The following is a 12,629-nucleotide window of genomic DNA, read 5'->3' as shown; positions in this document are numbered from 1 at the left end:
GCTTGGGAGAATTCCTTCCCATCTCTTTCGCTTCCCTCAGCTTTTAAAGGACGTGGAGAGGACACCCCGCCACAAATGTGGGAACGTAGATGTGGCTCTTCCATCCAGCCGAAAAGCAAGATCCGTCTTTATCTCCTTAGCTCAGGGTGGCTGGCGCAGGTGATGGCTTGTACGCTCGGTCCCGTGTCCCCCACTGTCATTCCTGACTCGGCCTAAATGCAGAACAACAAAAAAACCCCACAACTGCGCAAGACCCTGCTCATTGCCACTGCAAAACAATTGCTTTTCACACACTTTTGAGTGCATTTCCAGCTCCGGTTTGAAATGCTTCCAGCAGGAGAGCTTTCACTGTTCCTCCTGGGACGCTACACGCCAGCCCCAAGAAACCTCCTTTACACATCCCCTCCAGTGCTTGCACCACTGTCTGGGCCTAGAACTAGTGGAACAAATATCTTTTTTCCCCACAGAGTTTACACAATAATGCAATAAAGTTGCAAAAGCTGTGTGCTTGTATGCTCCACCGAGTTACTTTCACTCGTCAGGAATTTATGGGATACCAACATGTGTGGTGCTTGCAGTAGATAATTTCTAATTTTAATAAATTACAACAATTTCACCAAAGTGCAAAACCATCCAGGCCAGACAAGATAATTCCAAACTTCATAGAAGACATAAGCAAATAAGTAAAGAAAGTCTTTACTCAGACTACTGACACCAAGACTAAATTAGGTGGGTCTTTCTCGCCCTGAATTCAGCAGACTGGTTACAGACATCTTGCCAGCACTCGTTCTGTCAGTGATGTTTCCTTTCTCTTTTTAAAAGACTGGGGGCTGGGTTGTTTTAGACATTGGGAAAAAAAAAAGTGCTTTGGTTTGCATTTTACTTAACCCAGCTTGAATTAAGAGCGATTTCATAGTAATGCCTAACTTGCAACTAGGCAATTACCTCGCTATTTTGAGAGAGCATGCCACCTTCCCTCACCCAAGGACGGGCAAACCTGTGGAGCTGCCTGTCTCCTGGTGCTACCTCTGTGGTGGGCACCGAGTGAAAGGCTTTACTTGTCCCCATGGAAGCTGCAAGGGGAGGAACTTTCTTCCAGGGTCTGGTGGTGATCAGGAGAGGTCTTTGACGCAGAGCCAAAGAAGGGCAGGCAGCATGTCTGAATCCCCAAGCTTTCCCCAAAGTCTTTCACCCCTACAGCTGAAAGTAAGTCATTCACTCTGCTGTTTCCCTCCAGGTCTGGCAGATTCTGCACTGCAAGGCCATAGCTTTCAGATGCAGTTTCTGATAGACCGCTAAACTCATGTACCATGCGCCCAGTGATAAACATCCATGCCACAGAGTGAAATGGGTTCTGCTGAGCCAAAATCACAAATAAAATCATATATGCATACAGTCATTCACCATGCCATGGTCCCATTAGCCAAATCCCAACTTGATTTTATGAATAAGAGAAAGCTCTGAAAATGCATCAGTCCTTTGGAAATCTTTCCCCAAAATGTTTTTTGCTATTTGCAGATCAAAAGCCATTGTTTATCTCAACTTCCAAAGAATAAGGCAAAATTCATAGCAGATGTGTCTCCAAAGACTTAAATAGCTGGGTGGCAGCATATTTTTTGGATTTGCTATTCATTAAAATAAACATGGTGTAAAATATCGCCATTCAGTTTTGCTTGCAGCAAGGCATAACAGGAAGACAACATCATTTTTTTTTAAATGTTCAGGGCTCAAAAGTCAAACGGCTGGAAAAAAGATGCCGTGCACCTACAGAGCTGGAAGTCTCCCTCTCGGCTCACTCCTAAGGATACAGAGTTGAGATTCTACTCAGAGAAACACAGACAGAGGTGCCTATGGCCCAAATAATGAAAGCAGCACGCCATGCTTCATTCTCAGGGCTAGAGCGGTTCATATCGTGACTTGGGATGTCCACTGCGCCCCGATGGATTACACTTTGGCTGTGTAAGTAAAATGACTTATTTCAAATCCAGCCCTTCTGAGCTTGCCAAAACTGCTTTTAATCAGAAAACAAACAAACAAACAAACCCCCAAACCCAACAGAATTATGTCTCGTAGACACTGCCTTTTCATGCTGTGCTTTGGTAGCACTCTTTTTTTTTTTTTTTCTAGATAAAACGTTCACAGTTTCATCGGTGGTTTAAACCACTGACATTAACTCTCAGCCCTGACACTGGGCAACAGAGGAAATAAATAAAAAAGTAGCAAGTAGATGACTGCTAATTATCCTTTCACTCACAAAGTTTAAATATAGCTGCCTGTGTTTGAACACAAGAAGGCCTGCAATTAGGACATATTCAACTGCAAATGCACCACAACCCCTTCTTTACTGTGCTTGTAGATGATACAAAACAATACCGTAACACCAATTCTACTTGGTGCCTGTAATTTTCTTGAGTACTGTGTATATTAGTCACAGATGTGTCTTGGAAGCTGTGATTCTCCCCCTCAAAAACCCAGATAAAGCAAACACACATGCTCTGGAGGGGGAGCTTTGCTCAATGTGCTCTTTAGGGTTTGGTTCTATGAAATACTGAACATCCTTATTGTTTCAAGAAGGCATTTGATCCTTTAAAGGATTTGATATCCAATGATTTAGCCATAACAAAGTGAAGTGGCAGCGGTTATGCTTGCCCTGTGTAGGTGGATGGGATCCCTTAGAATGATCACGTTTCTGTGCCACGGAAATTCTGACATTTCTCTCCTGCCTTTGTTCCTGTTCCTGCTCCCCAAATTAGAAGAAAAACCCCTCCTATACCTAATTTTCATACGATGAAAACTTCTAAAAACCATAGGGTAATTTTTTGAAGTGATAACTTAGCATTTTCAAATTTTGTCAGATATTTCTCTGAAAATGCAGAAGTGTGACTGAAATCAGCATTGTTTCTACAAAAAAGTGGATTTTTACAAAACTCTTATTTCATCAGGATACATTTGTATTCAAAGAAATTGTAGACAACTTAACAACTTTAAATAATACAGGGATCGTGCCAGACTTCAGCCTTTTCCTGATCCTTACCACTGTGCCAAGCTTTATCTTAAAAAGGCTCTGAAGCCCTTCTCCACCATTCCTAACATTCAGCAACCTTTTTTTTTTTCCCCAGAATTATTAAGAGACCTTTTATTCCCTTACAAATGAATTCCTAAATCTGAATGAATCACTGCTTGTCCTGTCCAAATTCTGACCTTTATCCCCCTGTGACAGTCAGAAAATAAACTTAATGTTTGCAGGTTCCTCGTCCGTTCACATCTCAGTGCATCAGACTTGAATGGGCAGGACACAACAAATACCCAGCCAGACCTAGACAGAGGATCATGGAAAGTGCTATGTAGGCTATCGACACAATGTATATGAGATTTATTGGAAGCTGTGGAGAATATAGAAAAGAGGTTAGTAGGGAAGAGAGGAGTGAAACAGTAGGGAGAAGGTGAAAGGAAGAAAGAGATGAGTGCCTTTTATTTCCAGCACAATTTGGATAGGAATGACTTGGGTAAAGGTGCCAAAACTGAGCTACTGACTGATGCATCCAGCTAACAGAAACAGCGTGTGGTACTGTGCAACTGGCCAAATTCCCCAAGTAAGAGCCAACATAATTTGTGTGCGCGACTGAAGTCATGTCTGAAGTTGAAGGGTAAGAAAAAGTAACTGCTTTTAGTAGGAGTCCACTCTCCCCAAACGAGTTTTTCTTCTTGATGCTGTATGTTGTGCAAACATTAAAAAATGCGGGGTGAGCTGTAAAATATATATTTAATTAAAAATAACCATTAAATGCTACATTTTCTGAAAAATAAGACGTTTAGTAAAAAACCATGATCAGTATTTCAAATAGAAGCCATTTACACACAGTATTTTAGCATGTGAAGGGTCGCCACGTGTCCACCTCTGGTAGAACGCTTCCTCTTCCACATTTCCCTCCCAGCCACCCGCAGTTCGGCCTTGTATTTCTCTGAATGTGGCCAAGTGGTTTTAACAACAACATGAGAAATGGGAAAGGCAATCCAGAATGTGCCAGAAATATATAAGAAACATGGGAGAGACGAGAGAGGGTAAGAAAGCATCTTACTACCAAAGCGTGATGTGCTTTAAGCTGCACTTTAGCTCCACTGCGTTATAAAGTCCTCTGCCTGAGTGCATGGCAGACTCACAACGCGTAGTGGCTTCTCGTAGAATTTATACAACACAACGCAGTAAAAGTCCAATTCCGCATCAAAAGTGCGTGATGGGGAACAAGTTTTCTCAGCTCACCACGGAGAGAAGCGTTGATTGCCTACAAACTCTGTCTTTCAGGAAGATCACAGTGCTTTCCACATGAATGAAAAGCAAGAGCATCCCTTGTTGTGGTGGGTTTTAAGACTGATAATTTCAAAGGTAAAGTGAAAAGTGATTGAACTCAGAAGTCAGGAAGTCTGGATTTTCTATTTTCTCCTAGATATTTTTCCTTTTGGGCCACTCAGTTTGTACCTGAGAAAACCTATCTTCTGCATCTGTTAAAAATAGCAACATGTTAAGTAAAATTCTAGGGGAAAAAAGGAAAAGATAAAAAGAAAAAAAAAAGAAAAAAGAAAAAAAAATTACCAGTGAAGATATCTTGGCCTTATGCTAAAGCATATTCAGTGAGTACTACTAAAAACTCAGAAGCAAGACTAATACTGGTGTTATTGAAAACTGAAATCCTACATGACTTCTGGCACTGAAAAGTTCTGACTTCAAAAAGCAAAAATAAATAAAAATGTAAATTCTTCACCAGTCTTTAAAAAACCTGCCAACTATGCCCAGGCCTTTAACCTTTTTTCATGAAATAACAGCAAAAAGAGCAGGAGGCGGGGGGGTGGGGGGGGTGGGATGGGGAAGAAAGGTAAATGGTTTATGCTAACGATGGATTTGACTGATGAAACGTTTAGGTTTTAAAACCAAAACAAATGTTTTTTTGGAACAAGTTGTTTACGTTCAGCAAGAGAAGGAATAAAAACTCTTCTTCAGCTACTCTTCAGATCACTTCTTCAGGCTTTATATTTGATGTGTGATCTGATATTAAATAGTTACTTGCTAGAAGCCACACACCAGCAGGAAGTGCTAAATGCCAAAGGGCCTTGAGAAACTAAAACACACACAGTAGCAAAACTCTCAACAGATCGCACAGTCAGCTACTGATTAGTTGCTGCAAAATATGCATTAAATCCTATGCTGCGAATGTTTGCAGTCCAATTTCTACTTAGCCAACCACAAAGATTATTACCACATTTAGAAAACACTTTTTTTTTTTTTTTTTTTTAAGCCTGAGCCAAAGTCTGAATATTTGATTATAAAGTTGTTGTCCCAGAAACTGGGTCATGTGTAAATGACACATAGTATACAGGGTTTGTACTTGTAAACCATAGTGTTCCCAGTGTTCCCCCTTTCACACTTAAACAGGCTGGGCCAATACCAGGAACCTACCCCACTTAATTCTGCAAGAGTTGGTGTGGAATAATACCTCTTAGACCAGTAAAAACCAGACAGATTCTTATTTCCTGTGCATTATGGCATAAACTCATATTAGAAATGGCTGACTATACTCTGGCACACACTTCTTCCCTGCCTGCCCGTCTGATCTTATAAACCAAACAAGTTTTCAGGGAAACTTAAACTTTATCAATGTATGCAGTACAAAATGTTATATGAAGCCTTGATTTTTCCTCGACACCCTTCTGAAACTACAAGTTACATGTAAGGATGACTGGAACGAGATTTAACATTGTGGGATATGGTCTAAGCATGTTTCCAGTTTATTACAGAGAAGTAGATGCTTCAATTCTATAAGCATATATCAAATTGCATTTGATTATGCTTGCTGCCTCTTCCTGATAGTTCAAATTTTCAAACAGATGGAAAAATATTAGTGTGGACTTAGGGACAGGATGCACCATCTCTTGGAAATGACAGAGTCGTGTTGAGTTTAGTTTCTAAATCCCCAACAACAATGATTTATCTTAACTTCTGCTATAGATTTCTACCCCAAATTATCTGCCTTAGGCTTCTTGCAAAGTTCTGCACTTTGATTAATGTTGCAAAGTCCTGCTTGATACAATGGAGAATCATATTTTCCCGTAACTCCCATATTTGCATATAATGTACCAAAACCAGCTGCTTTAGTTATGAGTGTTCTTCCACATCATGAGGCTGCTCCCTCCTCACCCCCATCTGATGACTGAAAACCACCATCTTTTTAACTGCCCTCTCAAAACATATCTGATGTCTTCTTCACAAACACTGACCTCAAGTCCCATAGACCTGGGTAGGACTCTTGCTTGGTGTATATGGAAATTAGATCCAAGAAACTGGAATCTGTCTCCATTTTGGGAAATATAAGTACAAGTACAGAGGGAAATACAGGCAATCCTTAACAGTTACCTACCCACCCACCCAAAATTTACCTTTTTCCCTAGGTTCCATGCCTCTGGATGACTAAGTAAATGTCTAGAGTAAGGGTATTTTGGGTTTCACTCTTTCTAGATGCTCAAATGCCTTCAGTTGTCAAAAAATTTTCCTTTGCATCATCCAGAAAGTTTGTCCCTTAAGAACAGAATCTGACATTTGTTAAGTTTGCTAAGTGGAGCACTCTAATCACGAGAAGGTCAAACAAGTACAAAAAATCATCATTTTTCTTCCCATCCAAAATCAGCCACTCTGATGCTCTGATCACTACATGAAAGCTTCCCTAATTCTTCACTGAAGTGGGTGAGTTTAAGCTATCCTTTCACTCACCCTATTCTGGGATCAGCAGCAGATGGCATTGTAGCTGTTACTCATCATTTTGAAAAAATTAACCTGCAAAGGACCACTTCGCTAGTCAAAAAGCCCCAGAATAATCTGGGATGTACAAGTTTTGAGGCAGGACTGTCATTTGCACTCAGTCTTTCGCTCTCTGATGCGACCCAGCATCTGGGGTATAGCCTGATATACTGATAAGTTGCTGTCTGAATTCTCAGGTAGCTTGGGTTTTTTTGTTTTGGTTTGTTTTTTTTTGTCTGTCATCAGAAAGGCACAAAAAAAAAAATCGTGAAAGGAATGGAAACATGTATGAGGAGCTCACCTCTCTACCTGAAAGGTATGCTTTTTAGCAGTGGAACAAATTATCTAAAACTTCTACTTCTTGCTAAAGAGCAAGACCTCAAGAGGAACTGCAACAATACGACAGTGCCAATCCCAGAGTGGAGAAATGGGTGTTTTCTTGACTTCTGGTCTGAGCAGTAAAGTTCCCTTTTCAACAAGATGTACCTCACCACAAACCTCGCCGCCTTCGGAACAAAATGCAAGGCTGTATAGCAAAACCCACAACACTAAAAAGAGACCAAACTGAAAACTGTCTACGTGGACATGCAGATAGAGAACGGGCACCGCAGCAGCCGAGGTTGCTGCCTGAGGGCTGTCACAAACAGAGCCACCGGCGCCGCTTTGCAACCGGAGCACGAAGGCAGCTGATAGGAAACAGCAGCCTCCCCCTTCACCCTGCACCCTGGGGTTCACTGCTCATGCTGAGAGCTGCGCTCAGCCCCATAGCCACCAAATCTAGGCTGTAGAGAAGTTCTGGGAAAGCATTTGAATAGGGTCTGTGTTTCAAATGCAGTTCAGTCTCCATCTACGCTGGGCAAATCAAGAAACTCAGCTAACTTGATCCACCTTTAAGGTGGGTTTAAATGTAGTCACTAAACATGGAAGGCTGCTTAAAGGTATGTAATTCAAGCAGCATTCCTCAAGTGGCTCTGCTGTTGCTCTGAAATTTTAGAAGAATATGTTTTTCTTCACCAATCTCCTTGAGATGCTCTGGCAAACTAGCCAGTTGTCAGGTGGGGCGGACCACGATGTTGAAGTGATGCACAGGCAACACCTCACACAGAGGCTCTGAACTGCACTGGCATTGCATTTTTTCAGGGTCTAAATCAAAAGTCTAGATCGTGCCACCCTTACTTGTGATGAGGATCACCTTATTCCTCCCAGGGTCTTACCAGAAGTAAAGAAAGAGCTGAAAGGTAAAGGCCTGATACAGTGACGGGTGAGGTGACAGCCCAGAGAGGGAAGTTAAGTAATCTTCTACCACTAACGCTGAAAGAAAAGAACAGCTTTAAGAAGAAGAAAAAACTGAAAATATAGTGTCCTCACAAGCTGGACCACAGCTGATGAAGTGAGATGCTGTAAAGTAATACCAGGAAGTCGCTACTTTCGGCATATGATAATAGCAGAGGAAGGAGTGGGGGTAAGAAAGCAGAGGCAGCATAAACACGGGGACCACCCGACCAGCCACACTGTGCTATCGAGATACACGCAATACTGATCTAGAATAACAAACAGATGCATTTGATGAGCCACTGCCAAAGCTGCTTTTAGAAAGGCTATTACATTTCCCTTAGCTTGAAGGGTCTCTACAAATACTGCCTCTTAACAGATCCTGCACTGAGAACAGCAGATCAGCAGGTGGTAAAATAAACGACAGCGTGAACTGTCGATAGGGGTACCAGCCCCTCACTGATGGAGTGCGAGGAGACAATATCGTCTTCTCAACGTCACTGGCGTTGGGATCTAGAAAGCGAAGACAAATATGCAACAGAAACTGCAACTTGTGACTTCAACAGTTGCAAGTGAATCACTCCAGGAACGGGCAGCGAGCAAACATTTTGCAGGTTATTTAAAATGCAAATCATTCTTTTCTAAATAGACCAGCTGGAGCACAGGTAACATCTAATGTAAATGAGTGACCTACTTTAAATTAATCAAATGGTACAGCTAGAAAAAGAGGTAGAAGCAAAAATAATAATAAGGCTCATATTGTTTCTCTAAGTGCTTCACCTTTCTGTCCCCATTACAGTTGTTCTCCAGGTTAGTGGGGGAATGAAAAAGCAGGTTATTTTAGTGGCATCTCAGTATAAAAACAATTCTCTAACCACCACATTAAAAATTAAACAGCTTTGCATCTTTAATGCATATTTTCCTTTTTAAAGAGGGAATCAACAGTTGGGAGGTAGCATGTAAGTATTTTTGTTGTGCCCAATAAGCAGCTGGAAAAAAATACAGGAAGCAGCAATGGAGAAAATACACAACGAAAGAAAAGATGTCAAAAAAATAAAACCCAGAGAAAGCAACTCTTGTCACTTGCTGGCAGGAAGCACATCCTCAAAATCAGAAGAAAAAAATCAAGTATGGCAACAGGGAGGCCTAAATTTTGTGTGTAAGAAATTACAAATAAGAACACATCTTTGAAAACACCGCCATTTTACCTCCACTGGATTTGCCAGTCTCTCCTAATGAACCCAGCTCATTGATAGTAGTCTTTGTAGTTAGGCTAACAACCAACATAGTCTAACATTGACGTAGTCTCAGTCTTGCCAACCTCTGTGGCGATCCCTCTGCATCCAGGTTAAGGCATCTCGTGTACACAAGTCATAGGGCGTTGTTCATGCAGCACTCTTCCAGACAGTGCTGAAATACACCTTACACCTAAAAGCAGTCCTTTCTGATTTAGACAAACCACTGGAAACTCCTCCCTCCACCCTGTCCTAAATGTCCTTCAGTGTAATTTTTAAGTAGACACAGAAGAAGGTAGAGCAGAAAATTATGCAGAAAATGGCACGCAGAGTTGTTTTTGCCTCTGGCCCCACAAGCTCAATCTACTTGCTCCTATGCAAGTTTTCACTCCCTCTCTCCTCATCAGGCAGGCATAGCTGTACATTTGAGCTTCCCCAAGCAAATGGTCTGCTTCAACTTAGCACTCCCTGAGGAACAAACAGAAGAGGACATTGTGGTCCATTGCAGACCCGACCATGCACTGTGCTGTCCTACTTGTGCTGCAGCAGAGGAGGTCCCTCAGTACACCCTGGAGCTTCCCTGATGGCGCTGTAGTTCACGGGTACCCCTGTGCAGTAGAGTGTAGGAGTGCATCCAAAATACCTACATTGCCAGGGACGTATGTGTCTACAGTCTTATTTTAGTCAATAGAGCAGGGCTGATTTGCAACCGGGCAAGCACACATATTCAAAATGTGCTTAGCAGTGTGGAAACTAAAATTTCTTTTTCCTTAATACCCAACCTCAGCCTGAGTAAAGAATAGTCCAACTCAGTATGTATTTATTTGACTTTGGCCACCTTCAAATATCTGCACTGCAAACTCGGACCCTCATTTTGCCTCATTTTACACAGCAAAGCTACTCCAAATCCTGCAGGAAGTCTACTCTTTCCCAAAGGGTCAGCTTCCACCCCCAAACCATCCCATGTGCACTTGCAGTGGTTACCTCCTGAAGGAGGATGGTGGAATACTGACTCACACATTTTTTTGCCTCACCTGTTAATGTAAAACCCGAAGGTGATATAAGTGTATGAAGTAAAATCCTAACATGCAATTGAAGTGTAATGTGTGAAGCGGTAGAACGAGGAGTTTTGATGTCCCTGTAATACACCCTGAAGCCCTCCTGGGGCTTTTCTGCCCTTGCAGTCAGAGATGCTTTACAAATGAGCGGATATCAATGACTTTACTGGGGTTCATTTAAACCTGAAAACATGGGTATGAACAGTTGGGAACTTGATGAACATCATCTTGTTTGTTTACTGGGGTTCATTTAAACCTGAAAACATGGTTTGGAAAAGCTGGGAACTGGGTGAACATCATCTCGAGGAGTAGCTCAAGCATCTCGTAAAACAGGGACTCACACTTTGGCCACCGAGAGAAGACGGTCCCAGCCCGGGAGGGCAGGGCAGGGTGTGAAGGAGGGTGTCTTTTTCCCAAATTCCCCAGTTCAGCTCGGCACGGAGGGGGCTCGGACAGAAGGACCCTCCCCTCCCTCCCCCTTACCTGAGCCGCCCACGTTGGACCGGAGCAGGCAGGTTCTCCGGGAGGAGAAGAAGGAGGAGATGTCGCTTTGGGAGCGGCCGCGGGGACCGGGCAAGGACCAAGCGGGCAGCGGTGCTGCCCCGGTGCTCCCCAGCCTCTCAGCCATCGCCGTCGGAGAGCCGAGAGGGGCAGGGAGGAGAGAAGAGGAGGGAAAGAGGCGGCGAGGGAGGGGAAAGGGAAAGTTTGCAGAGGAAGAGCCGCCCCTCGTCTCCGACCGCCCCGCCGGAGCGGGGCCGCCCCACTGGGACGGCGACGGGGATTTTGGGTCTGTCGGGGACTAAATTTTGTGTTTGCACAGGGGCAGAGCAAAGGGGGGTCCCTCCCGCGTCCCCTCCCTGTATGCATCTGCACAGCCCACCCCCACCCCCCCACCCCCCCCCAGGGTGTCTTCGTGCTCCCCGCTCCCGTCATTTCCAACTCTCAGAAGGAGAAAAAAAAAAAAAAAAAGAGCATCGGTTAAAAAAGCCGAACAACCGACACCACCTCTTCTGTTTTCTGTAACAGGACGCCCTCCTTCCTCCCCCAGTCCGTCCCCCGCAAAACCGGGAGGTTGCACAAGGCATCGCACCCCTGCAGCCGACCGGGGAGGGCGATGAGTCAAATCTCCTGGTCCCCCCCACTTCGTCTTTCTTGAGCCTTGGGTTGCAGGCAAGAGGCTTTTCACAACCAGTTTTACGACCGTGTGACTCAACGTTTTGGGTGGAAGATACTCCTCCTGTCTTTCAGATCAGAAGTGGGAGTCGCACCGAGTTTGGCAAAAGCAAAATCAAGCCCTGTGGTTTCATTTTCTGGTGTTTGTTTTACAGATATGCTTTTATGACACGATTCACCTTTAAAAGGATATTTAATGGCCTCATTGCTTATTACAGGCAAGTCATTTTATTAAATCCTCGTTGACCTGAAGCCACTGGCAGAATGGCAAAGATAGACAGGACTTCACTCTGTATTTTTAACACATCCAGTGCCACATTATTTAGCTATTGAATAGGAAAGTCCCATTCAGGCTGTATGAAAACATTATAGCAATTACCACTCCCCAGGTCTGAATCAAATCCTATCAAGCCTAAAATGTGTCCATGTGAAATTCAGTTACTGGCCTCTGCTTCCCACCAAGCAACCAAGTGCCCTCCTCTCGATGCCAAGCCTTGTGCAGCTCCCCAGGCGTGGTGGTTTTGTGGTCTTCCTGGTAGTCATGCGGCTCGGGCACCCTTCACCTTCGTCCAAGCAATCTATCCAGTACACGAGTCTCGTATGTCAGCCATTAGTCAGGTCAAAAGGTCTTTTCTGCTCAGCATTTCCCAGGGAGTTGCCTTCATTATTTCCTCTCCCTTTTCCCTGCACTGCCAGACCAGCCTGCTCTTTCCCTAGCTGCAGAGAGCTTTCCCAGTGGGACTATGCTGGGAGGGCGAGAGGCAGAGGCTTCTCCTCGCGGGGCGCAGCAGTGAGCCCCACGCTTACAGACCCTCCTGTGGGGGCCGGTGGCTCCAGCGTTGCACAGGCAGGCATGCTGTACCCAGGTTTAGAGAGCTTCCTGCAGTCACAGAGGCTGGTCTTGCGTTATTCACTTGCAATGTACTATTTTTATTATTTACCCTTTGCAGCTTGCATCATTACAGATGTGACACTGAGGACCTTATCCCTCTCTGGAGATTTCAGTAGCTGTGCTTGTGTGAGCTGGTGACATTTTCTGAACCTGTTTATGTCGTAATCAGACGTATACTCATGGCTGCCATTTACTGAACTGTTTTCTACTTT

General features: G+C 43.8%; 1 protein-coding gene across 2 annotated transcripts in view; it reads right to left on the bottom strand.

Moving 5' to 3' along the window:
* The window catches only part of PHACTR2 (phosphatase and actin regulator 2), a 144,221-nt gene extending 133,216 nt beyond the window's left edge, over positions 1–11,005 (bottom strand). The window contains exon 1 of one of the 2 annotated variants that reach the window (XM_075748282.1): positions 10,836–11,005. In XM_075748282.1, coding sequence (XP_075604397.1) covers positions 10,836–10,980 — 145 coding nt within the window. In that variant the 5' untranslated portion in view covers positions 10,981–11,005. The remainder of the gene's footprint in view (positions 1–10,835) is intronic. The other variant, XM_075748285.1, reaches the window with a different exon arrangement.
* Between the last annotated feature and the right edge of the window lie 1,624 nt (positions 11,006–12,629).

The sequence above is a fragment of the Balearica regulorum genome, chromosome 3, assembly GCF_011004875.1.
Source record: "Balearica regulorum gibbericeps isolate bBalReg1 chromosome 3, bBalReg1.pri, whole genome shotgun sequence".
In the NCBI taxonomy this organism is placed as follows: domain Eukaryota; kingdom Metazoa; phylum Chordata; class Aves; order Gruiformes; family Gruidae; genus Balearica; species Balearica regulorum.
The sequence above is the reverse complement of the archived record's forward strand: the minus strand, read 5'-3'. Positions and strand labels throughout refer to the sequence as shown.